The 27,611-nt window shown below is 40.6% G+C and overlaps 1 protein-coding gene across 1 annotated transcript; it reads right to left on the bottom strand.

The window, feature by feature from the left end:
* LOC121927011 (lipase member M-like) lies at positions 1-27,611 on the bottom strand. Its single transcript, XM_042460478.1, has 7 exons — positions 27,540-27,611; positions 23,770-23,968; positions 14,476-14,585; positions 13,218-13,354; positions 12,378-12,518; positions 6,625-6,696; positions 1-362 (listed from the first exon to the last, which is right to left on the bottom strand). The coding sequence occupies exons 1-7, from the start codon at positions 27,598-27,600 to the stop codon at positions 129-131; spliced, it is 954 nt and encodes a 317-aa protein (XP_042316412.1). The 5' UTR covers positions 27,601-27,611; the 3' UTR covers positions 1-128.

Here is a 27,611-nt window from a genome sequence, read left to right as displayed (position 1 = left end):
ATTTATTCATTACGTAAATGAGGTCTAATTCACTTTGGTTTTAAAATAATATTGTGTAGTATTATACACTTTTCATTTCTGTGTACATGTAGTTATTGATGAAAACTTCTTAACAGTTCTTATTGGAATTATAGATATGCCTTCATAATGTCAATGATCTCCATGTACATTTTCTCTGGTGCATCAAGCCCCCATACAAAATCTAGATGTTGCCATTCAGGAATATGCTTTTGATAAATAAGGTTACTTATCCGTGAGGACAACATTGCTATATCTCTTGAATCTGCAAAGAAATCTTGCCCACCAGTCCACATGGCAAGGGGGATTTTTATATCTTCTAGTTTGTAGATTAAAGGTGTTGTCTGGGGGAAAAACAAGGGTTTGACATTGCTAGATTTTCAAATATATAACAAAATAGGCATTTTTGCATCACTAAAAATTTCTTATAGAAATATTTCGAGCTGACAAAATTGTATGTATGTGTGTAGCATACATTTGTAGTCACCCTCTATGTGTTTGTTCTCCTTATATTCAGGTGTATAAGAAGAATAACAGCCTACTGTATTTGTTTGTTCTGCATGCCCTTTGAATAGCTTGTGGCTGTCATAAACATGTAGATATGCACAATTAGAAGATGCTTGAACTAATATTTCTTGGGATCTTTCCTTGGGCAGATCCAAAATAAAGCTCCCTTGCCACAGTATGAATTCAACATAATTCTGTGTGATAAATTCAGTGTGAATTTAATATAACTGTGTGATGTAGTTATTATTATTATTATCATTATCTTATATCCCGCCTTTCTCCCACTGTAGGGACTCAAAGTGGCAAACAACAATATAAAACAATACAATTTAAAAACAGTAAAACATTAAAATATATAAATATAAAATTTAAAAAGATTAAACAATTCCAAGAGTTAAAACAGTTAAAGATTAAAATGTAACATGTTAAAAACACACACTTTAAAATTTATATTGCACAACATTTAAAACCCAGCCCTTATCAGCTTAAAATGCCTGACTGCACAAAAACATATTCACTGGCACTGGATGGATAGTAGGGATGGAGCTCCAAAGCTTGTGAGCAGCCACTGAGAAGGCCCTCTATCTTGTTCCCACCAAACGTGCCTGAGAGAGTGATGGGACAGAGAGAAGGGCTTCTCCAGATGATCTCAAGACTCTAGTGGGCTCATACGGGGAGATACGGTCCTTCAAATAACCTGGACCCAAGTTGTATAGGGTTTTATAGGTCAAAACCAGCACTTTGAATTGTGCCTGGAAATAGACTGGCAGACAGTGGAGCTGTCGAAACAAGAGAGTTGTACACTTTCTGTAGCCAGCTCCAGTTAACAACTTGGCTGCAGCTCTTTGGACCAGATCTATGTCTTTAAGGTGTCACTTCTCTGATTTTTGCCGTAACAGATTGACATGGCTACCCCACTGGGGCATCATATAATTTGCCAGAATGGACTAGTCAGCAACCTCCTTCAAGATGCATCAGCCTGGGATTATAAACATTATGGGCAGTCAGAATTCCACAGAGAGTCATGGCCTGGTCTGTTTAGTCCTGGATAGCATCTAACTATTTTGTATAATACCTTTTTTTTTACTGTCCTACCTGATTGTACTTTTTCTTATTCTTTTCTGTGGATCCATAGTCATATGCTTGAAACAGCTTTGAATTACGAATCTAGAGTTAAAAAGTTTATAGAATTGTGGTTAGTGTTTTATAATAATTGGTATTTACTAGGGTGTTGTGTAGTGGCCTGAGCATTGAACTATGACATTTGGAGAGTTTGAATCTCTCCTCAACCATGGAAATCTACTGGGTGACCTTAGGCAAGTCACACTCTCTCAGTCTCATCTTGACAATCTTTGCAATTCAGTTTCTGTTATGTTCTATTCTAGAAATGCTGTTTCCTGTGTAGAGAATGCTGTGTTCTGAGAAATAAATAAATAAAGACATGTAAAAATTACTCATTCCATGCTTGAAATTAGTGAAACATTACACCTTCAGTATTCACATAGAGGCTGAGCTAAACTATATTAGTCATACTTTAATTTCAGTGAAATAAAAGAAACTTCCCCCCCTCCTATTTCTTTATCACCCACCTTTTCCCCATGCTTGGGATGCAAGGCAGTTTACACCAGTTAAAACAAACATAGCTTAAAAAGTATCTCATATCAAAGTTAAAAAGACTATTAAAGTATCAATAAAATTAAAAACATAACATTCATAAGAAAGTGACAACTAGACAATACAGCATATTATGCAAGACCCATTCACCTTAAGCTGTCAGTCTTCAAAGCTCTGCTAAAACAAAAATGGGCACATTGAGACAGAATAAAAAGACCAGAACACTCAGATTATGTCCCCATTTTTTCTGATTTTATTTTGGAGACTCATATGCATTTTGTTTATGCAAAAATATTTCCTGTCAACCCCTGGTACAATCAGAGACTTTTTAATACCAGCTCCATGTTTTGGTTTAGTTTAACCCAATATAAAATTGAAAAGCCCAGCGACAAAATCGGGGACTTTTCAATCAGTCTGGGTGCACCCAAAGTCATCACCTGCTTCCATAAAGATAGAAAGGAGGCTGCCATTCTAATCTATCCAGAGAGAGAATTCCAGAGTGTGGGAGGAACCACCAAGAAAAACCTTTCCCATGTTCCCACCAGGTATATTGTGAGAGTCATGGTCAGGGAGAAGGGCCTCCCCAGGATACCAAGAAATAACCAGATTTATACTGAAGCACATACTCCTCCTGATATCCTGGGACTGAGCCATATTGGGCATTATAAATCAAAGCCAGCACTTTGAATTGTGCCCAGAAACAAACCAGCAGCCAGTGGCACTGTTGTAACAAAGAAGTGATGTGCTTCCTGTAGCCAAACCCACTTTGACACAGCTGAAGTTTCTAAACACACTTCAAAGGCAGCCTCACATAGAGAGTATTACAGTAATCCTAATGTGATGCAACTAAGGCATGTGTTCCTTGGTCCAGATCCAGCGTCTCTAGAAATAGGTGCTACTGGTTCACAAACCTTAACCATGCAAAAACTCTCCTGGTGAGGAGACCTGAGCTTCTAAGCTCAGGGTTGAGTCCAGAGAATACCTGAGCAGCAGACTTCAAACTTCAGGGGCAATGTAAATCCATTCACTACAGACTTAATCTCTGTTACTTGATGCATCTTTTGATTGAAGAAGAGCACCTCTGTCTTGCCTCAATTAAGTTTCAATTTGTTTTCCCCATCCTATCCATTAATGATGACAGGCATTGATTTAAAACCAATACAGCTTCCTTGGATGGAGATGGGAAGCAATAATAGGTAAGATAGGAACATTGCTTTTTACCTGTGAGAGGTTTCTTTTCAATGATAGAGGTGGAAACATCCTATCTTGAGTTGATTCCTCTCATTGCTCTGGTAGGCAGAAAACAGTCTTGGAAGAAGTCACCACCAGGGAAAGCAACCCACACCATCCCTCAGTCCATATTACATCCGAAGTTACAAAACAAAGTAAGAAAGTACTTGATGCAAAATGAAAGTATAATGGACAGAAACTACTAGAAACTCAAACTCAAACTACTGTAACTTACAACCACCCTTGCAGAGCCAAAGGAAACAGCCCCCTCAGTTCTCAGTAGACACCATGTTTCCACCTCCATTGCTGAAAAGCAACATCTCATAGGTAAGAAACAATGTTCCTTTTTCCAGCAATGGAGGGGGCACCATCCTATCATGGGGCATACCAAAGCTCCCCAATCGATGGGTGAGTGAACTGAGGCATATCACTTATGTGAGAACCACAAACTAAACTAGAATACACATCTTCCAAAGAAAGCTTCTTCTGATTAAAAAACATCCATGTGGTAGCAGAGTGCAAATGTGGGTTCACCATCTCACCACCCAAACCCCTTGCTGGGGCTGTTGTATGCAGCAGCGTGCATTTGGTCAAGGATAGAGGGATCTCCCTCTTCCGAACATGCCATGACTCTGTGGTCTTTCTGCCTTTTCATTTTGGTTGCTCCTCCTCTTTTTGAGAGAGGGACAGAGGGCACTGTGTTTATTTCAAGACCCATGAACCTACCAGTGGATAGACATACAGCACGCCCTTCTCCAACATGAGGATGCATTCTGGACCCCACCACATAAGGGAAAAAATATATGCTTGAGCCCCATTAGAAGTAATGGGGCTTGTGCCTGCGGCGCACTGGGGCATGCATGCTGTGGATGCGCCCCCCATTACTTCTTCCAGGGTGCAAGAGGAGTTTTCTGGTGCAGCTTCCAGCATATGCTGGAAGCTCCATATGGCACACCTGCGCATAATATGGGCCCACTGTAACAATAACAATAATAATAATAATAATAATAATAATAATAATAATAATAAAACTTTTATTTTTATCCCGCTTTTCTGATGCAGGACAATCAAAGCAGCTTACATGTTAAAACAGCACCAATATACAATACATGATATGCATACAATATAATATCTAATACCCCCTCTTTAAAAAAAGAATTAAACATAATACAATTAAAATTGATCTGTTAAAATAGACTATTGTTAACAGCCCAATAGTCCAATAGGCAAAGTAGTGGCATACTATATAAAAGGGGGAGAATTTATTCATAGCTGAGTCATTCTATTCAGGGAAGGCCTGCTGGAAGAGATCCATCTTAATAGCTTTTTTAAAGCTGTCTAAGCATGTGATTTGATGGATCTCTTCTGGCAAGCCATTCCACAGTCTGGGAGCAGCTGTGGAAAATGTCCTCTAGGAGGTTGCAGTTAGTCTGGTCTTTATTGGCTGCAATAAGTTCCTCCCAGAGGACCTGAGAGTGTGGGGTGGATTATGAAGATTTTCACACGGCATCGCTATATCGTTCCTTTAACGTCTCAAAGTGTAGTGGAATCGTCATAACAGATAGACGATTCCAAAAGATTTTCACATGAGGCTGTTAGTGTTCTTAAAACGTTGATATATCAGAATTTCAGCAATTCAACTGTTTTGAAATCGTTTTGTAATCATTTATTGCTGAATTCTGATATATCAACGTTTTAAGAACACTAACAGCCTCATGTGAAAATCTTTTGGAATCGTCTATCTGTTATGACGATTCCACTACACTTTGGGACGTTAAAGGAACGATATAGCGATGCTGTGTGAAAATCTTCTATATGGAAGTAGGTGATCCCTCAGATAGGTTGGACCCAAGCCATGTAGGGCTTTAAAGGTGATAACCAACACCTTGTACTGTACCCGGAATCCAATAGGTAGCCAGTGGAATGACTTTAACATGGGTGTTATGTGGTCACTCCTAGATTTTCCGGTGACCAACCTGGCTGCCATATTCTATATTAACTGAAGGTTCTGAACTAAGCACAAGGGTAGCCCCATGTAGATATTCAAATGTTCCCCCCCAAAAAACATAGGATCCCTATGGCAAGGGTAGGGTAGGCATGCTGCAAGGATGAGAGAACCACTTTTGAGACCCTCCTGCATCCCCACCATTTTCATGACCCCAGAATTAATCCATCTCACAGTACCACTTCTTTGCTGTCACTCCCTGCCTGGCCTTGCCTCCACAGAAAAGGTTAGAAAGACAAAGGTTTAGAAAAAAGGCTAAAGAATGTTGTTTTTATAGGTGGGAGAAAGCAGATTATAAATATAGGAAAGATAGAAAGATTAAAGTCTTTAAAATAAAGCAAAGGAATGAGTGGAAAAAGGAAAACACAGCTTAGACAAAGCTGAGACAGGAAATAGACTGAAGGATGCCATGAAATCTACTGGATAACCTTGGGCAAGAGACATGCTCTCAGCCTCAGGGGAAGGCAATGGCAAACCTCCTCTGAACAAATCTTGCCAAAAAACTCCCTGATATGTTCACTTTAGGATTGCTATAAGACAGAAATGACTTGAAGGCACACAACAACAACAACAACAACAACAACAACAACACAATGGTGGGGGTTGCTCCCCTGGTGGTGACTCCCTCTAAGTCAGTTTTCTGTCTACCAGAGAAATGAGAAGGATCAACCCATGATAAGATGTTTTCCTTCTCCATTAATGAAAAAAATACATGACTAATTTTATTTATTCCAATGGGATTGAGATGTGTGTAAATTAGCTCCTTTTCATACTTCAAGAATATGAATTGAATTGAAAATTAATTAATTTATTAATATTAATACTTATTCTTTTCTGCTATGCATGGATGCTTTAATAAACATATAGGGTTGGATCCAGAATTAGTTGTCCTTACAGTAGACCTATTAATATCAATGGCTAATATGCATTCCATCAAACTGAGTCGGTCTATTGTAATAGCCAGTGTTGGATAGTGATTTGAGTGCTGGACTAGGAGTACAGGAAATTAGGCTTGAAATCCTCACAGAGCCATGGAAAACGAGTGGGTGATCGTCAGCAAGCCACACACTTTGGGCCTCAGAAGAAGGCAATAGCAACCTCCTTGGAACAAATCTTGCCAAGAAAACCCCCAAGATAGAATTATCATAAACTGAAGTTGACTCGAGGGCATATAACAAGAACACTGAATCTGTGTATGAGTGAAGGTGGATTCAAATCATGAATATAGAATATATGAAAAGTCAATATACCTGGCGCCAATGAAGACCATTCTGTACAGATGTTCCTGCGGGATTATGTGCTATATACATATCAAGCCGGCTCTGAAATAAAACATTTGGTAATCATAATATGTCTTAAGGAATAGAACATATTGCCTAACTAGAATTCAAAAGCATTTTATTGGATTATAAATCCATATTGTGGCAATAACTTTATTAGACAAATCAAAAAGGAACAAAGGAGGGTGAAAACATTTGAGATACTGTATTCAGATCTCTTCATCAGCTAAGATATTTAAAAGTCAGGGAGGAGGAAGAGAGGAATGAATTTACTTTAAAGTCAGGTCTATCTGTTGTTTCCTAAGGAACAGTGGAAGGAATTATTTGGAAATTCACAAACAGGCCTCACAAACAGGACACAGAAAATTCTGAGCTTCCTCTAAGTGAGATCCCTGAGTGCCACTTGGTCTTGGCCCAGATGCAGTAAGAAGGAACTAAGCTCTTGCTGAGAGCCAGCATGGCATAATGGTTTGGGCGTTGGAGTAGGACTCTGGAGACCAGGGTTCGATTCCCAGCTTGGCCATGAAAAACCCACTGAATGACATGGGGCAAGTCACATACTCTCAGCCAATGAAAGGTTTGCCTTAAATCAGAAACGACTTGAAGGCACACAACAACAAAATTGCTCTTGCTGCATATGTGCAGCCAAACCTGGAGTTGTGCCTGCAAGCACATAGCACCTTCTTTGTCTTTCCACTCTGATCAGAACAGCTTCAAGCCAAACCAAGAAAATATGTGGCATATTTATATGCAAAAAAAATGCATATGGAGGCAGGCAGATAGCAGCAGTGACGGCGGAGAATCAGATGGCTGTTTTGGTTTCCCAACATAATTCTGATTACAACATATTCTCCAGCATTTAATAGATGAAAAATGGGATATATGTGGCTAAGAGATATCAAAATGTGGTCAAGATGGCAAAAGTTATTAAAGAGGAAAAAGAGATGAGCTAGATGAAGCTGCAGTGCTTTGCTTTTCGTGTTGTAGTGGTTTCAGTGTTTGACTCTGGAGACCAGTATTTAATTCCCAACTCAGACATGAATCCCACTGGGTGACTTTGGGCATGTCAGGTGCTCTGAGCCTTAGAAGAAGGCAATAGCAAACCTCTTCTGAACAAATCTTACCGAAACAAACAAAAAAACCCAAAAAACCTAACTCAAAGGCACACAACAACAATGACAAAACTGGAAAAGGGGACGATTCTGCTTCCTCCACTCTCCTCTCCCACTGCTGAGGTAACTGAGTACAAACTACTCTTTTGTTTTGAACTCAGTTTCCATAAACTGAGCTAAGATGAGTGTGGGCGGAGTTGGTGGTCCAACCTTGGGAAGGCCTCCTTTGAGGTCCATGTTCCCACTTCATGGGAAAACGAACTATTTAGAAGTCGTAAGGGTGATGCTTTCAACATAACAGTGATTTTAATAACTCAAACAAACTAGGCATGCCTCTCCGGTGACAAAACTTCAGAATAGTCTGAAAAGGAGTAGGGACCAGTGACCTCACTATCCCTCTCCACAGTCCTCTTCTATTCCACTCCATGTTGTGAGGAATGGATGGTTTTATGAGTGAAAATTGGCACTAGAAGACTGAACAAAATGGAGATTCGCAATGCATGATATGGGAGTTACCTGGCAAGGGAAGCAAGGATTTTTGAACCTGTTGGTGAGGTGATGGTGCATCTATGAAAACCAAGATGTAGCTGCCAAGAGTTATAGATAAGGAAAGGACATTCCATCCAAGGGTTGGTACGAACTGCAAGAAGTTACAGAATGTTTGGACATGGACTGACATGTAGAGAACTCATCAATCAAGGAAATTTCTGTCTGAAGGCCAAAGGGCGGTGGACATTGGAAGTAGAGAAGCAGAAAGCCTTAAAAAAGAGAGCTTTCCAAACCAGAGGTGTGCTCCTGGATCCGCGGCAACAGGGCTCCCACGCCTTCATGAAGATGCCTGATCAATGGCTTCAGTGAAGTGCCATCTGTGTTTGTGAGTATTGTATGAATGGTGTGTGTGAGAGCTCTCTTGGTACTTGTATTTGTTATGTCTATGTATCTCAATAAATGTTACATGCATAGTGTCTAAAACCAAATTTGGTGTCTCTTTGTCTGTATCAGCCCTACTCTGAATAAGTCCACTGGGAGGGAGATTTCCACTACATGCTCTCAGATCTGGGCATAACAACGTGGGGCCCGCTCTTCTTCCGGAGCCCCTGCCCGAAGGGGTCTGAAGGCTCTCTCTGCTGCTTCCACCTCCGCTTGAGCCCTATCAGGGGTCCGTGTGTCTCTCTGGAGGCGCCTTTCCTTACACTTCCACCAAATTTCCTCCGCTCCCGGAAGTCTAGGGCCGGTCTGTCCCAATCTGGGATGGAAACACCTTCCCAACGAGGGCTAGCCGGGTGAGCAACGTGGTGAGGTCCTACCCGCCGGTGATGGAGTGATGCACCAAGAAGCCATGGCTGGCCCAGGGAGTGGAGAACTCTCGCCTCTCCCTCTTCTGCCGTCCTCACCGCGAGCTCCTCCTCTGCGTCGTTGTCTCTTCCCCCCAGGTGCCTCTCCCTCCAACCTAAAAGGGCTCCCTTGCTCCACCCCCAACTCTCGGGGCCATCTCCCCACTTCCCAAGACACTTCCACCTGTGTGGGCTCTCTACCTCTCTCCTTCTTGTCCTCCCCAGGGTCCTCCTGCCTGTCTCTTTCCTTCTCCACCTGCTCAACCCGCACCTCCTTCACCAATTCTCTAGAATGAGATAAGAGTAAAAGTCAGAGAAGGAAAGAGAAACTGGAATGTTTTAAAAGCAGCAGAAAAAGTGGGATGACAGAGGGTTAATTGAGACTTTCCTGCCAAATCAGGATGGAGAGTATGCTATAAGAGATCAGGCAAAGGATCAGGATCCAGTGTGGAAGCGAGTTTTCTTTTAGTAACTAATAACTAGCTTGTCTTAGGGAAGTGGGGCTCTGTAAGGAGGCAGTTCAAATTGATTTTATGTTGTACTGTTTTTCCCCCAATAAAACTTGTATTATTGGGCCCTTGTGGCACTAGGCTCCCCTCACACTAAAAAAGCACTGTTTTCAAAGGAACCATGAAACCAGGACTGCTCTCTCTCTCTCCTATCATACCTTCAGAATCTTTTCAGAATTGTAGTTTTTGTTCACTCTAGAACTGTATCACACATAAACATTTGGCACTACCCATCAAGCACCATCTCTTTTCCTAATTTGGTACGCATGTGGAGATGCACATACACATACAGGTTTCCCCACAGAGATATAAATAAAAAGTTTTAAAGGCTTATCCCCATACATTTCTATGTTCATGCATGTCTTTCTGTTTCCTCTCTCCACATATCAGGATAGATCAGACTTCTCAGCAGTCTAAATTAATCAATGGCGTAGTGGCTTGAAATTAGATTCCACATTTATTTATTGTTTCTTCCTCATTGTCTCTGTCCCATGCTCCATTCTCTCTCTCTCTCTCTCTCTCTCTCTCTCTCTCTCTCTCACACACACACACACACACACACACACACACACACACCTAATTTCAGGCCACTGCTCCACTGATTAATTTAGGCAGCCAAGAGATCTGATCTATCCTGACCTGTGGTGACAGTGGGGAGACAGACACACATGTGTGCATACGCATGAAACTGTAAGGGGATTTATATTGATGTGAGGGAACCTGTATGTGGGTGTCCATGTGCATGCCATATGCTTGTACTTGGTGGGCAGTGCCAAATGTCTGTGTGCAGTTTGGTTTTAGCATGAACAAAGGCTGCAATGCTGAAAGGATTTTGAAAGTGAGATCGGGTATAGACTAAAGTAGTCTTGATTGTACTATGGACTTTATCACATGGGGAAAATCGGGAGTTTAAATAGTGATTATCATGTGAAAGTTGTGGGAATGCAATTAAGATTTTTGCATGACATTGCAATTAAAGAGCCATTATCCCGGAAATAACCGTGCAATAAACAGCAACAAATCATTCATGGGAATCCCATGAATGATTTGTTGCTGTTTATTCCTTGGTTAGTCCATGGTTATTGAAAAACACACATGAATAACAAACAGGACTTAATAAATGTATTAGCAAAGTGTTTTTAGCTTCTGCTTTCTTCAGCTGGTCAAAATAAAAATGAGATCCAACCATGGTGGCAGTTTAGTACTGTTAACATCTTTAGCAGATGATGGTGCTACATATCATTCTCTAGGGTGAGGCCATGAGATGTTAAAGTCTTAAGTCCGTGGGTTTCTTATAACCACAGTATTTGAAATTGGCAAAGGAGTCAGGCAAGGCTTTATTCTACCACCGTACTGTTTCAACATGTATGCAGAAAATATCACACAAAAAGCAGGTTTAGACTCAGAAAAAAGAGCAGTGAAGATAGGTGGAAGGAACATCAACAATCTATGACATGTGGATGACGCCCTAATACTAGTGGAAAACATTATAGACTTGGAACAATCACTAAGGAAAACTTAAGAAGTGCAACGGCAGACTTACTGCTGAACATAAAGAAAACAAAAATAATGACCATGATGGAGCTGCATAAATTCAACCTAGATAATGAAGAAATAGAAATAATTAAAGATTCCCTGTACTTCAGACAAAACATTGATCAGAATTGAGATTGCAATCAAGAAATAAGAAGACTAGGAATGGGAAGGGCAGCTATGAAAGAACTGAACAAGATCCTAAAGTGTCAAGATATACAACTATGCATTAATGTTGGAATCATCCAAGCCATAGTGTTCCCCATCACCATATACAGATGTGAGAGATGGGCAGTGAAGAAAGTGGATAGGAAGAAAATCAACTCATTTGAGATGTAGTGCTGGAGAAGCCTGAACTTGCCCTGGAAGCCAAGATGGGGGGACTGAGGCTGTCAAATTTTGGCCATATCATGAGAAGGCATGACTCATTGGAAAAGACAATTATGCTATGGAAGGTGTCTACCGTCTGGTAGTAAGAACGAGAAAAAGACCAGATGGCTACATTCAATCAGGGAGGTCACAGACCTGAATTTTCAGGACCTAATCAGAGCAATGGAGGATGTCTCGTCCACAAGGTCGCCAGATACCAATAACTACAAATCATGTTTCACATTAGACTATCCTATCCTCTGGTTGCTCAATCTTTCCTAGTCAGGATTACAGATTTTGGATTCCTGAAACATGTACTAAAGCCAGAATATAAGAATATCTATGGTACAGGCCATCATCACATCATATTTCTGCATACATTGCTGGGGCCATGCCAAGATTGCTAAGGAAACAATACTCAGTCACTATTCCACTTATTAAACAGGGAACAGCTGGGAGGAAAAAGAAGGCTCTTGCTGCTGCTCAGTTGATCAAGGCCAATGAAAACTTACATCTCTACTCCACACTTAACCCCAAAATAATGTATCTTTCAGCTTCACAATTTTTCTTTTGCTGGTTAAGTAGTTCACTACAAGTAGTCCATTTCTTTTACTGGTTAGGTAGTTCAAGGTTGAAGTGATCAACTACCAAATAAAGAGTGCTGATCCTTACTAGCAAAAATAATATCTCTAAATGCAGTGATTTATGATGGAGCTCAGTGTTTTCTGTCTTGAAACTTCACCAAGGCCTCTAGTGGCAGAGAAAGTATGGTATGTCTTCCAATTCCATTCTAAACCTATTGAATCTGAATACAAGCCTCCCTCAGATTTCTCTTAAATGTTGGCGGGAAAAAGATTCTCACTTACCATGTTTAAATTGGGGGGGTTATATCCTGATATGAAAAATAGAACGTTGGTACAAAATTGAGGGTGATGAGTACACAATGCAGTGGCTGCCTTTCTTAGATATGTAGGGTACTGAAAAAGTCCTTTGTTTCCGAATATGATCTGAAATACATGGCATTGGAAATTAGCTACAGCAGAATAAGAATGTGAATGTGTATAGGTCCTGTTCTCACTGAATTTCTGAATGTCCCACCAACGTGCTTACTCCATTCCATTTCTGTACATGGTCATGAGAAATATCCTATCCCTCAACATGTGCATATTCACGGCAATGCATAATTTTTCCTAATTCAAAATATATACATTTTGTATGCATTTTTCTATTATAAATTTTGGCAGAATTTTACTTTGGCCAAAGAATATCTGCATGCATTAAAAAAAAAACCACCAAACATCTTGCATTAAAAAAAAACAAAAACCTATAGTTAACTGGAAATGTATTGCATTTTAAAAAAATGTTTTTTTAAAAAATGCCCCCCTGATTTTTCTCACCAAACAAGTGACTATCTGTGAACAAAGTTTTGTTCATAACTTTTTTTTTTTTGCATAAACTGCCACAATCTTGGTGCAAATTGTACCCCTACCCCATGCAGAATAATTTCCTAAACACTTAAGATCTGTGAATTCTGGGTGACAATTATACAGAAATAGTCAGGGAAACTTACTTCCATTGACCTTTAATTATATGGTATATAAGCTGTTTTGAGTTTGCTGCAAGAAAAAGTGGGGTCAATGTTTAAACAAATAGTCTGTTGGTTGTAGCAATCAGTAGTCATAGAAGGAAAACCCAGAAAGACTTACACGAAACATTTTTTCAGAAAGCTTAGCCAGTTTTGTGAAGGGGGTTCTAGCAAATGTTACGGTGGTTACAGGTGCCAGGGCAAAAAAAACTTTGATTCTTTCAGTCAGTTTTGGATAAGTAGAAAATGCTATGAGACCTGAGAAAATAAAAGACATCCTAAGCAAAGAAACTGACAGTTTTTGCAAGTAGATAATTGTATATTGAAAGACTCTCACTAACTAGCATGTGAAGTGTACAGAGAAATGATGGGACCACTGATACATTAACAGAGAACTAGAAGTGAAATTGCATCACTTCCAGTTCCTATTTTCAGTGCTATGCCCTTTTGGTGGGTGGGCTGGGAAAGATATATCAAGTAAATGACTATGTTTGGAGGTGATTTTAGGTTTATAGGGGGATGAACCCAGGCAAAAAGCAGATTATTTTAAAGTAAAGACACTATTACTCCCCAACTTTTTCCCAGTCCAAAACTCAAGGCTGCCTACAAAGGTAAAAACAGACACAGATAAAAAAAAATTCAACTCATACAAAATACAGAGGCCTCACTAGGTATGGGGACATCCTGGGGTGGGGTACACTTGGGGGTGGGTACACTTGGGGTGCGGTACACCTGGTGAGACTCTCTCAACTACTAGATGAGTGAGAAAGAGCACTGGCTCCCTTTCTTGTTCACCCAGCAGCTATGCCAGGCCTGAAATGAGTCCTCTTCTGGGGGGGGGGGGGTTCCTTCTGTTTGGAGTGTGGTTACTGGGTGAGCAGCTATGCAAGATCGCAAAAGGCCTCTGGAGGCCGCAGTGCTACCCAGATCATCATCAGCTGCTGTGTGGGGGGGGGGTCTTCATTTGGAGTCTGTCACAGCTGCACAGGCCAACAAGTGGGTCCAGCTGGCCAGCCAGAGAGGGCAGCAATGAAGCAGCAGGAGAGAGGGAGGGTGCTGCTGTCTGCTGCCCATTCTGCATGTCCCTTTCCTGGAGCCAAACCGGGTGACAACAACCTTGGTGAAACCACTGCAAAAATATAACTAAACTAATACTAGAATTAAAAAGCAGCTAAAATCATGACCATCAACACAACAAGAAGAAAGAAACAGTAGCTGGAATGGGGCTTGAGCATAGGTGGAATTCACCTTAGTGGGGAGTCTGGAATGGATCTCCCGCGTAAGGTGAGGTTCCACTGTATTTTACGTGCTAAAGGTTTCATTGCCTTTCCTGAAATTACATTAAATATTCACCAAAAAGGATGATACCAGTAACTTACCTACTGTTGAGCCTTCAGAATGGCCTATAAAATATAGTTGTTCCTGGGCAGTTTTCTTCAAGATGAAGTCTATGATGGCAGGAATGTCATAATATCCCATCTCATGAAAACTAGATAAGAAATACATGTAAGAATATTTTAAAAGTGTTAATCGTCTATTGGGTTAGCAGTGTCTAAGCTAGAGTTAGTACAGAAAAATGAAAGCTACATGAAAAATGTGATCTGGCTCTCAACAAAATAATCTGAGATTTTTTTTATCCACCAGAAAGAAAGTAAGAGTAGATTACCAAATGGCAGTGCAATCATGGGGGAAATCATGGACACCTGTACAGGAAGAGGGCTAACTAAATGTTCCTCCTCTTTCCCCTGTACAGATGAGAAAGGCAAGAATAATGCAGCTCTTATTCTGATCTGTAAGGTGAAGCTAAGCATCTGCTTTCTTTCTCTTAGGAGAAGGAAGCCTGTTATCAGTTTTCATTATTAGTAGTGCTGTCTCAGTTGTGAATATTTGCTTTTTAGCACAGGTGAAACATCTGTGCCAAAAGATTAGGAAACTGCTTTTCATTTCTGTCCATTCTCTACCTTGTATACTATTTATACTCTGACTTGTATAAGTAAATACAGCCTCACTTATAGTTTTTGTGTGGGTTTTTCGGGCTATGTGGATGTCTTCTAGAAGAGTTTATTCCTGACATTTCACCGCCATCTATGGCTGGTATCATCAGAGAATACTGGCATGGAGGCGAGTGGTGTGTGTACACACACACACACTGTGTGACCCTAGAGTGATCTGCATGTTAAGCTGTGAATTGTTCTGTTGTGGAATGGCAAGGCCTCAGAGTGGGAAGTTATGCAAGGAGGATTTGTGCCTGTTTAATTTGTGATCTGCTGAGGAAAACCCTGATCCTGGGTGGTTGGCTGAACTGAGGAGTTTTTGACCAGGGTGTGTGTTTTCCTGGTGATTTTGTTGGTTGGGTCTTGTTTCCGTTTTTTTGTATATTGCAGGATCCAGGAGATCTTTGATTTTTTGTTTGTTTGTATGGTTTATGATTACTGTGGCATTGCTTTTCTCTTCGCGGAGAATGACGATTTCAGGGTCTGAACTGAGGTCCTTGATGGCTTTTCTTTCTTTTTTTTGGTTATGTTGCTGGGAGTGGTTTTGCCTTCCACAGAATCCTTGATGTTTCTCCGCTTGTATCTCCCACTTCCTCCTCTGGGATATGGTGGAACCTCATTCATTTGTGAGTTTCCAGCCTGTATTCATTGCCTTGGTCCAGTCACAGTATAAGCTTCCTGGGATATCTAGGAACTTCCTATACTGGGAAAGCAGCTGCAGTCTTGTGATGGTCATGGCCTTCCAACATTTCACAGAGACAACTCCTGAAGTGGGACAGAAAAACCTCACTAGTATGAGTTGCTGACTTGATACACTCTACTGGTGAACCGGCAGAAACTCTACAGTATAGAGCTGAGAGTCATGAGTCAGGTACAACACCTTCTCTGATTTTAATAATTTCTCTCCTTCCTTTCTACCTTCAGCCTCTCTGCCCTTCTTCCCACCCTCTCTCTTTTAGTTGCATTAGTCCATTTCAAATTCTCTTTTGTAACCAAATTTGTGTGTCACTCACTATTCAATAATATTTTTAAAAATGATTGAAAAAGTGTCAGGGAATCCTGGACTGACCATCATCAATGCAGTTCGAGTCTTCTTCTGTGCAAAATTTGCTCTTTTTTAAAATGTAGAAATGTAGTTTTCCTATCATTACCTTCTGGTAAAGAATTCAAGTATTAAGAAAATTCTGTGTGCAGAAATTGCTGTTTTCTGTACAGACACGCATATACACCCACACAAAACAAGGTGCCAGTTCTGTGCAAAACGCAGCATTTTAGCACAGAAATATTATTTTCTGCAGAGAAAGTGCTATTTCCTGCATAGAAATTGTTACTCACTGAAGAAAATGGGTCCATGTGAAAATTTTGCGCAGAAAAAGCCAGAGCTGCAGATAATCTTTGTAAACAGTACAGTTTTGGAAGACTGTCTTGTAGAGGGAAAAAATATTGATAAAATTACTTGTCCTTTCTTTTTACAATAAAATTAGCTAGGAACTACATCCTTATGATTCCACGGTTAGCATGATGGTTTAAACATAGCTTCCACATCATTATGATTACCAAGATAGTGTTTGGCACATTTATAGAGAATGATGCACTGAACTGTCTAGGGAACCTGGATGAGTTCCCCATAAAACTATTATATTTAATGTTCCAGGCCAATACAACACTCTGGAGCCATGCAAGCATTCCTCAATTATCATTTGCCTTCTTACTTTTTCTCTCTCCATCCTTCCTATTCTGATTCTTGCCATCACCAGCCTCTTTATCTTTATGTCCAGCTTCTTTTAATTATACAGTTAAAGAAAGATGGGTCCAGATAATAGTGGGTTTGTTAGATATTTCATAATTAGAAATACAGATGAAACAAGATGTTTTTGGGAATGGATCTCTAACCCTTGGGGTTCTACCAGTTTAGTCTCTAATTATGGTTTGTAGTCATTGTGTGCTTTGAAGTTGTTTCTGACTTATAGTAACCCTAAGGACAACCTGTCATGGAGTTTTCTTGGCAAGATTTTTTCTTGCCATTGCCTTCCCCTGAGGCTGAGAGCATGTGAGTTGCACAAGGTCACCCAGTGGTCATTATGGTTATGTTATGTGGTTTGATGACAGAAGAAAATCATTCTCATATGATGTTCTATTGCAAAGCAATGTTATATGAGAAAATAAATGATAGGCCAAACTAGATGGGACTAAGTGCAGTGGGCCCTCCCCGTACATGGGGGATCTGTTCTGGACCCTCCCATGTATAGGGGAAAATGTGTAAGCTCAAACCCCATTTGTTTTAATGGGGGAGTGCTCCCACGTGCAGCATTGCATGCGCCCCATTATCCTTCCCATGGCTTAACCTTCTGTGTAAGGTTAAAGCAGCGTATGATGCGCCAGAGTATGGTACAGACGTGCTGTATATGTCTCTAATGTCTGCAGTGTGTATGGGTAAAACGAGCTAAATTTTTGTTTTTGAAAAAAAGATGTAAGTGGGTAAGGGGAATGAACTTTAGCTAGAATTTTGTCTACATTATATTGCTGGTGTCATTTTTCTATCATTACACCTGACTGAAAGTTAATGAGCTAAACTCAGAATGAGTCAAAACATGAGAAGCTAAGGCCCAAAACACACTGCAGAAATAATCCAGTTTGAGACCACTTTAACTGCCTTGGCTCAATGCTAGGGAAGTCTGGGAACTATAATTTTGTGAGACACTGAGCCTTCTTTATCAGAGAGCTCTGGAACCACAAAAAACTACAATTCCCAGGATTCCCTAGCACTGAACCAGGGCAGTTAAAGCAGTCTCAAATTGGATTATTGCTGCAGTGTGTTTTGAGCCTAAGACATGGAATGAGCAGAACACACAGTACCTTTCCTTGCATACAGTATTGTAAACATTAGATTGTTCTCTGCTTTACATCTAGAGAAGACATGTGAACAAACATATTATTCCTCATCAGCTGTTTTGGTGAGGATTGGCAATTAGCTCTCACATTCAGCCTATACATGAGTTTTTATATGCTTACGTATGAATAAACTAGTTTAAGGCACTTAATAGTTAATCACACAGGCTCTTAACAATAATATTAAGAATGTTTTCTAGTAGCTATAGTCAAGCTTTTGTGCCGTCTATGACTTCAGTGTCATAGATTAGGATGTTCTGTTCTGGAACGCCTGATAAATTGTTCTTTTGTTAGAAAATATTCAAATGCCCCCTAACATTAATTTGGTCCTGGAAACAGCACTAAACCTATGGCCTTCTCTTGCAAGTTGAGGCCTGCACTGCACTGCACTACTTTCTAAGCAATCTAAGCAATAAAGAAATAGAATATTTTCACATGGAAAACATCAACCCAAACAGTTCTACGTTTTATTGAGGGATTCTCTAAAAACATTGCTAAGGGGAACATTTGTAAAAAAAAAAAGTTCAGCTCTAAGAGTAAAATACAATAAACTTGCTAGATGCAGATTAAATATTTATATTTAGATAGATAGATGATAGATGTTTAAAGCTTAAAAATCTAGATTAAAAAAAGAGTCCTAGCACAGTTGGAAGTTTGCCTATACTGAATCTTAAACTGTATTTTGGAGCTTTCCAGCCTTGTAAGGTGATTATGGCCCGGTACATACCTGCTTGAAGGTCCGGAGCAGCGGTGGTGGTTTTTCCTCTGCAGGGAAGCCACAGCCATCAAGCTGCATGGCTTCCCTGCGGAGGAAAAAGAACCTGCAAAAAGCAGGTTCTTTTTCTGCCATGCTAGTTACGTCTGAGTGTGCCAATGGCACACTCATGACGTAACTAGCGCGATGCGACGTGCGGACACTATGCATCCATTACATCATAATGGTGGCGCCCATGTACACAGGGTGCTGTCATTATGTCGCCGCCATTATGTACTAGGGTTAGGGACCATGCAGTTGTTGCGTGGTCCCGTAACCCAGCATGGCGTGAGCACGGTGCTTTTGCGCCATCTGTACTGCACTTTAGTTAAGCCACCAAGATGAATCCAGCTTCTGGCTCTGAAGAGAATTCAGAATCAATCTACAGTAGAAGCACTCTCTGCCTTTTGTTAGAATCTCAACTATAGCTCTGTCTAAAGTTTCTAATCTGTTTATTCTATGTGCCTGGTGTAAATGGTCTAAATTATTATTATTTCTCTTCTTATTCATTATCCATTGGATCTAATATAACTGAATAGATAGTAAAGGAGTGGAAAAAGAGGAGACATAAAGGTATTTTCTATAGAGGTATGGCTCTCTCCCTAGAATAATACAACAGAACCTATCTAACCTCCAAAACCCACATTTTTCAAGGTATGTATCTCATGCATTAGGAATCCCAAGAGCATTTACCCTTTATGGAAATTTATATCCAAATTTTAATTTTAAAAGGCTAGTGTCTAGAATATATCATTGACCCTTATATTACTCTTACAATTTAGCAAAAGATCTGAAAGAAGGGTGTCAATCAGAGCTAAATCTGAAGATAATTTAGGCTGAACAAATGCCTCTCACTGGAGAGAAGCAGACTGTCCTGTAGTAGTGGCCTTTGGCTGCTCTGGCCACAATCAGGCTGGGACAGTGCTGACCACACGGCCCATTCCCAAAGGGGGCCTCCACTGCAGTCCCAACCCATGCCGGCCAGGATAAATTTCTAGGCCCAGAGTGTGGCCTCGGCATGGCTTCTGCCACTTTGGGGGAAGTGTCATGTAAATGCCATGCCCCCAGAGTGGCTGGAAGCTGCTTCACTTGGCCTGTGCATGATGCATTTCGGGCCATAGACATCAAGGCTTTAGGAGGTTGCATCATTGTTACTTCACTCTGTCCAAACTCCCTTCACATTATTATCACCTTATTGGTTAAGTACCAGAAAGTCTGATAATTTTGGTTCCTTTACACACAGTGCCCATGGCTGTTCGATTCACGCCACAGATTCTACACTTAAATTTTGGGATGTGCTACTTTTCTTGCCAATCTTTACAAGTTCAATCAGTAAATTAAGTAGCAACTCAGCAAGTAGGATTATACACTGAGGAGCTTATTGCTTGGCTATTAAACCCGGCTCACCTCTATCTAGTTTAAAGATTAATTCAGGTGGCATCCTGATCTTATCAGAAGGTTTTTGCTGCTGAATTTGCTGCCTGAATACAGCCCAGTTCATCCCCAATTCCAGGAGTGCTCCACATGGCTCTTTTTGGATCCAAGAGAAAATGGCCAGTGGAGCACTCCTGGAAGCTGGGATGGTGCTTGGTGATAGCTGATTTCCAAAATAGGAAGAGATGTTACACAGCCTACTAAGTGGTGCATCCAGGTTGAGAGGGCATGGAGGCATGTTCTTGAAGCCAGAGAGTGTGAACTTGCCAAGTGTGTTTTTGTGCTTTTACTGCTAACAAGTCTCCCTGCTTTGACATGATAGTGTGGTGGTGATGATGATGAGTCAGTTGAGAGCATGCAAACTACGTTTCAGAAGCTGAGAGAGTGTGACCTTGCCAAGTGTTTTTGTGTGCTTTAATGCTAACAAGTCTCCCTTGCTTTGACATGATAGGTGTGGTGTGATGATGATGAGTTGGTTGAGAAGCATGCAACTACTGTTTCAGAAGCTGAGAGAGTGTGACCTTGCCAAGTGTGTTTTGTGTGCTTTTAATGCTAACAAGTCTCCCTTGCTTTGACAATGATAGTGTGGTGGTGATGAATGATGTCAGGTTGAGAAGCTGCAACTACTGTTTCAGAAGCTGAGAGAGGTGTGACTTGCCAAGTGTGTTTTGTTGCTTTTAATGCTAACAATCTCCCTTGCTTTGACAATTATAGTGTGGTGGTGATGATGATGAGTCAGGTTGAGAAGCATGCAACTACTGTTTCAGAAGCTGAGAGAGTGTGACCTTGCCAAGTGTGTTTTGTGTGCTTTTAATGCTAACAAGTCTCCTTGCTTTGACAATGATAGTGTGGTGTGTGATTATGAGGTCAGGTTGGAAGCATGCAACTACTGTTTCAGAAGCTGAGAGAGTGTGACCTTGCCAAGTGTGTTTTGTGTGCTTTTATGCTAACACAGTCTCCCTTGCTTTGACAATGATAGTGTGGTGGTGATGATGATGAGTCAGGTTGAGAAGCATGCAATACTGTTTCAGAAGCTGGAGGTGTGACCTTGCCAAGTTGTTTTGTGTGTCTTTAATGCTAACAAGTCTCCTTGCTTGACAATGATAGTGTGGTGAGTGTGATGATGGTAAGGTGAGAGCATGCAACTACTGTTTCAGAAGCTGAGAGGTGTGACCTTGCCAGTGTGTTTGTGTGCTTTTAATGCTAACAAGTCTCCCTTGCTTTGACCAATGATAGTGTGGTGGTGATGATGATGAGTCAGGTTGAGAAGCATGCAACTACTGTTTCAGAAGCTGAGAGAGTGTGACCTTGCCAAGTGTGTTTTGTATGCTTTTAATGCTAACAAGTCTCCCTTGCTTTGACAATGATAGTGTGATGATGATGATGATGATGACAATGATAATGATATGAGTCAGCTTGAGAGGCATGCGCGCACTGTTTCTAAAGCCGAGAGAGTGTGACTTTCCAAAGTGCCTTTTCTGTGTGTTTTTGGTTCTTTAATGGTGATATTGATATCAGAAAGCCTCTGAGACAAGGCCAATGTAAATTGCTGTGATTTTTACAAACCCATGCGCAGTGAAGAAAAACCAAAGTCCCTTGACCAAGTTACACATTTCTGAGAAGTACACTTGGTCCAAGAACAGTGAAACCACCTTGACATGTTCAATATGCATAGCCATGTTAAACCATGCTAAGTGTTAAACCCAAGGGGTTTGGTTATGGAATAAGCCTCTGAAATATGCAAGAGGCCATGTTAAGTAAAGCCATGTGAAATGCACAACTGTGCTGTTGTGTGTGTTTTGGAATGCAGGTTGGGGGTGTTTGTCCAGAAAGGGACCGAGGAGGAGAGGGCAGGCACATGCCTCCTCCTCCTTGCAGGGCTTCGGTGGAGGCTCCGCCCCGGAGGGTGGCTCCGCCCTGGAGGGTGGAAGCTCCGCCCCCAGCATGCAGCCCCGCCCCAGAGGGTGGAAGCTCCACCCCCTGGCTTCGGCCCCCCGACTTGTCTGAGGGACACCAACCCGGCCCCCTGCTCCAAAAGGTTGCCTACCCCTGACCTAAAGGATCACCTCCTCCCATATAATCTGCCCCATATACTGAGGTCCTCTGGTCCTCTGGTGGAAATTTACTCCAGTCAATCTTGTCTAAGTTAGCAACTGTCACCCAGAGGACTTTTTCATCAGCCATCCTTAGACAGTAGAACAATCTGCTGAAAGATATTCGACCGCTGAACATTCTGCATTTTGTTCCTACTCTGAATTTAAAACTGCATTAAAGATCAATATTTTCTAGCAGATCTACCCAGATTATTTTTAAATTAAGAATGTTAAAGTATGAACTGATTTTTAAAATATGTATTGTTTATATATGTTCTTTTCAACTGATGTTATGTGTTTTTAACTGGCTCGTGTGTTCTATTTTATCTCTTTCCCCCCACCTTGATCCATAGGCAGGTAAGAAGGTGATGATGATAATATTATTATTAATAATAATATTAATAATACTGTGATAATATGTTTAATGTGGTTTTACCATTTGAACACATTTTAAATATTTCCAGTTTAGTGTTCCTGATTAATTAAAGATGTCTATTATTTTTAAATAAATTATAAAACAGTGTACCCAATGAGCCACCATTCAGCTGCACCTGTGATTTAATTTCATTTTGACAGATCCTTGAACCTAGAGCCTGAACACACCAGCACAGTGCACTGGCTTGAGGGCGGTGTGGGGATATGGTGTGTAAATGATGCATGCCCTGATAATTCACACTGCCTGTCTGACCAGATGGTGGGCAGCATTACGGTGCTCTGGCGGCACAGCGTTCATATGCTGTATGCTGCAGGAGCACCGAAAAGCCATTGCTGTGGCCCCAAAAGGAGTTACATTCTGCTGCTTCTCTTTGGGCCGGAAAAATGCCAGATCAAAATGCCTCCAGAGAGACACCGCAGCAGCCAAACCATGTGGTGTCCCTCTGGACCAAAAATAACCCAGAAAAACCAAGTTTTTCTTGGCGCATGCAGATGACATCACCAGTGCGCCATTGGCACACTGTGATGCATCCATGATGGAAGTGCAGAGCCCGGAGGTGCGGACGCTGTGCCACGCCTGCATCATAGGCAGAATAAAGATGGCATCACCCATATGTGCTAGGGTTCCAGAGCGTGTGGATGCTGCGTGCTCCAGAACCCTAGAATTGGCCCCAGGCAGCCGCAAACTGGCAGTCTGTACTGGGCCTATAATAGCAACAAAGGCCATTGTTAGTGGGGATGACTGTAACTAGTTGACAGCATACCTCATCTGACTATTATAGCAAACAGCAATAGCTAACTGTTAGATGGGCAACTTGAAGGCTCCTAATTGTGTTTTAAAAAAATATTTAAATGAGTCATGCACTGGAGAAACTCTCCTAAGAAAAAATACCTTCAAATAAGAATTTTTTAATACAAGTGTTTCAGTTAAAGGATAATCACTTGGAAAGTAGCATATAGGGGAAACATTTCTAGTTTCACCCTTAGACCCATAAAGCAATCCCTTTCACAAATGTAAAGGTGAGTATTACTATCAGTTTCCTATTCGGTGTTACAATTTCTGTGTTTTCTTACCTAAATTCCCAGAACTTCTGCTCATGGGTTTTCAAGGTCTTATGATTTGAAGAGTAGGTGTTGCCTCTGCTGTTCCCAAGCCACACATCATAGCCAGCATCTGCTAAGATGAAACCCAAACTGTTGTTGGGTTCATTTGAAATCCAGTGAGAAGCGTCTCCAAGTACAGCATGTTGCAAAAACACGGAAGGCCGTGAGCCTATAAACAATAAAAGTAAGAGATGCTTTTTATTGCCTGATTATGTTCTTACTGAAGGGCTCCAATTTTCAGTCAGGCCTGAATACAGTCTGCTTGCTGATTAACTATCAATGGAAGCTAGTCAAAATTAGCATTTTTTAAAAAAATATGAACTTCATATTAAACTAGTAAGTCACAATTTTCTTTAGTGTGTCTTCCATCTTTCCTCTGCTCATCTTGAAAATAGGAAGCAGCACACTGAGCTTATTCTTGAACTTCCAAGATTTTTTTTTTAAATAGAACTTGTGTGTTGTACTTTTATTCTCATTGTTATGCTTTTATATTGCTTTAAATTAGTGGTGTTTTAATAGGATAGTTCAATTGTTTTAAAAATTAATGTATTATCATTGTTTCACAACTGTACTTTGTTTTAAATGAGAAAATATTTCATTGTTATGTCACTGTCCAAAATCCTGCATTGGGGTTCTGACAGGTTTTGCAGGGGTCTCTAAAAGCAACAGACTGTCAGTTTATTAACTGAGCATTTGGCTATGTCAAAGCAGATTCTCCCCAACCAAGAGCCAGTGTAGTGTAATGGTTTCAGCAATGGACTATGACTCTGGAGAGCAGGGTTCCAGAGAGCAGAGTTTCAAACCCTGTTTGACCAGGAACATCCACTGGGTGACTTTGGGCAAGTCACACACTCTCAGCCTCAGAGGATAGCAATGGCAAACCCCGTCTGAAGAGGCTTGCCAAGGAAACTCTGATAGATTAGCCATAGGGTTGCCATATGTAGGAAACAACTTGAAGGCGAACAGCACCACACCAAGCGCCCTTATGTACAATGCTGTGATTAATAAATAATATTAGAGCAGCACAGACACTTCACAACCAAAGTGTACATATTAACATGTTGACCCCTGCCTTGAGGCGAGGCCGGGAAGACGAAGACCTAATAATAATAAATAATAATAATACTAATAATAATTCCTTTTCCTTATCAAAGCATTGGTATCTAAAACACTAGCAAAAAGAGAGATACAAAGCAAAGCGCAGCACCATTAAGCACAGGTATTCATATGAGTACATAGTTGTTAAACAGTACCCTATATACTCATGTATAAGTCAAGGGCAGGTTTTGGGCCAAAATTATGGATTTTGATATGACCCATGGATAAGTCAAGGGTAAAACTTAGGGGCATGTGGAGAAAGGATCTAAAATGAAGCAAGGAAAACATGGCACACAACTTACAAAATTTCAGCAGGCACAACTGTTTGTGCTTATCCTAATCTGCTTCCAGGACAGATTGTGCTCTTCATTTTCACCAGAACATGGATGCTTTTTAAATAAAAGTTAAAGTACAGTATTACATTGACCCATGCATAAGTCGACTCAGGTTTTGGGGGTCAATTTTTGGACTAAAATTTTAGACTTATACATGAGTATATACAGTATATCTCTATTCTGCTATCAAAAAATACATGTACTGTCGAGCCAATATAATATTTCTTATGAAGTTGAGGGGGAATTGAAGTTGTATGTTTCATACAGTATTCCCTCAGGCCAGGGACATATTTTCTGGTGAGGGAAAAGTTCCATCTGTGTTCTGTTTGGACCATTATGTAAGATTGCCATCCGACATGTTCTTAGTGTTACATATTTCAAAGCCACGTTTCCCTCAAAGTATATTTTTCAATACCTAGTATAATAATAAGCGTTTATAATATATGTTCCAATATATGTGTCTTGGCATGAGCAAAATGTGCATAAAGTTGGCCAACTAATTGCCCACCCTGCCCTTTGTTTGAACCTGTAGGCAGCTTTTTGTTCCTGGCATGAACTTTTATACATGATTTAGTTACTCAAGGGCCCTTTACAGACAGCCCAAATAAAAGCTGCTTCGAGTCACTTTGAGATATGGTGTTTCAATGATGCATGCATCCTGAGTCCAAAAGCCGCACCTAAAGCCACAGCTCCAGTCCTAAGGACTGGAGTGCAGCTTTGGTGCAGCTTCCAGACTCTTAGGACAGATGCATCATTGAAACACCATATCTCAAAGTGACTGAAGCAGCTTTTATTTTGGCTGTCTGTATCAGGCCAAGATTTACTGTACCCGGTGTGGACCAGTGCCACGTTCCCCTTCCTCATTACTTTTATTATAAAGGACCATATATCTTGTTCTCTTGGCACCAAGCCCATTTGGCCTGCTTGGGCTTCCAGAGTTCATGGCTTTGAGCTCTCCCAAGAACTTTATGCCTTGGGCAATTGCAACTAAAACAGTTTCTGTAGACCGGGTGGCCCACATTTTTCTAGGTTACAAATCTGTTGACACAATTTATTTCCCCACATCTTGCCAGCTGGCAGGAAAAGCTGAAGCTTCCTACCAATGTTCCCTGCTACATGGAAACGATTCGTTTCTGGGCACCAATTCAAAGTGCTGGTCATAACCGATAAGCTTTATAATGTTAGATCCAGTCTATCTGAAAGACCATATCTCCCCATATAAACATGTAAGGATTCTGAGTAATCAAGGGAAGTCTTTTTTTCCAGTCCTGCCCACCTCATAGGCTCACTTTGTGAGGATTGAGAGAGAGCTTTCTCAGTGGTCATTTATTGCTTTTTAACTTTTGTGTTTACAAGTAATTTTATAGTGTTTTAATTAGATGATTTTAATTGGCTTATTCTTTTTAACTAGATTTATCTGTGAGCGCTGCCCTGGGTCATTTTCAGGAGAAAAGCCGCATATAAATAAAATAAAAAACATAAAAGCACTGAGTTGGGTCCAGATGTAGCCATGTATGGAGTAAGTCCATTGATTTAAAGAGTTTGTTACAAGTTGCATTGATTTCAGTGGTCAGATGGTTGCCAAGTACTGAAATCTGGGAGTATATTTGGATCCAACTGTTTTCCTCAATATTACTATATCACAAATTTTCAAGCTGAGGTCCAGCATATGCATGGTTGTCTCTTACTGTATTCAGTGGCATGAGGTGACTCTGGATGGGGCAATAAAAACGTACAAATTGAGTTACTCATATTTCTTTTTCCATTATTGAAAGGATAAATGAGTTATTGTCAGGACCATGTTAACTGCCATATTTTATATATGTTTTGTAATACTGGATGATGGGGATAGGTTACACAGATGATGGGATGTGGTGGTGGAAATATTGTTTACTTTAGAGCTGGCTAATGAGCAGAAGTGAGAGGAGGAAATAAGCAGTGTGGACTGTCAATGTCAGTTTGGTGGGAATGCTTGGTATGGAGAGGAAAGGCGGGGGGTAGTTTGGGGAGAGAAAAATATTTCATTTGACGATGAAAAGGGTGCGAACATGCAAAAAAAATTGTTTCTATGTAATTAACTAGTGCTTCAGTCCTACTACATTGTTATGTTGTGAACATCTTTAGTTTTTTGATTAAAGCTTTATGAACTTTATGAAGTTTGTTTTTGTGAATGATGTAGATTTTTTTTTAGCAAATTGAATTACAGTTTGCATATATTAAACAAGAAAATCAAAGCTTAGGTGGGAGACAATTACAATTTTTTATTTGTTTTTTCATATGTTTCATTTAGCCATTTTATTGCATTACCTTTGCTTGCACCATTATATCTTCCATGAGGTATTCGGAAGACTTGTAAGGATGTATCCATCTTCTGTCTCA

The sequence above is a fragment of the Sceloporus undulatus genome, chromosome 3 (assembly GCF_019175285.1).
Source record: "Sceloporus undulatus isolate JIND9_A2432 ecotype Alabama chromosome 3, SceUnd_v1.1, whole genome shotgun sequence".
NCBI lineage: Eukaryota > Metazoa > Chordata > Lepidosauria > Squamata > Phrynosomatidae > Sceloporus > Sceloporus undulatus.
The sequence above is the reverse complement of the archived record's forward strand: the minus strand, read 5'-3'. Positions and strand labels throughout refer to the sequence as shown.

Coding starts and splice junctions, on each gene's coding strand:
- LOC121927011 (XM_042460478.1), bottom strand. CDS start 27,600: ATGGATACATCCTTACAAGTCTTCCGAATACCTCATGGAAGATATAAT. Junction 14,586..23,769: donor CAGAAGTTCTGGGAATTTAG/GTAAGAAAACAC, acceptor TTTCTTATCTAG/TTTTCATGAGATGGGATATT. Junction 6,697..12,377: donor ACCCCCCCAATTTAAACATG/GTAAGTGAGAAT, acceptor GTTTTATTTCAG/AGCCGGCTTGATATGTATAT.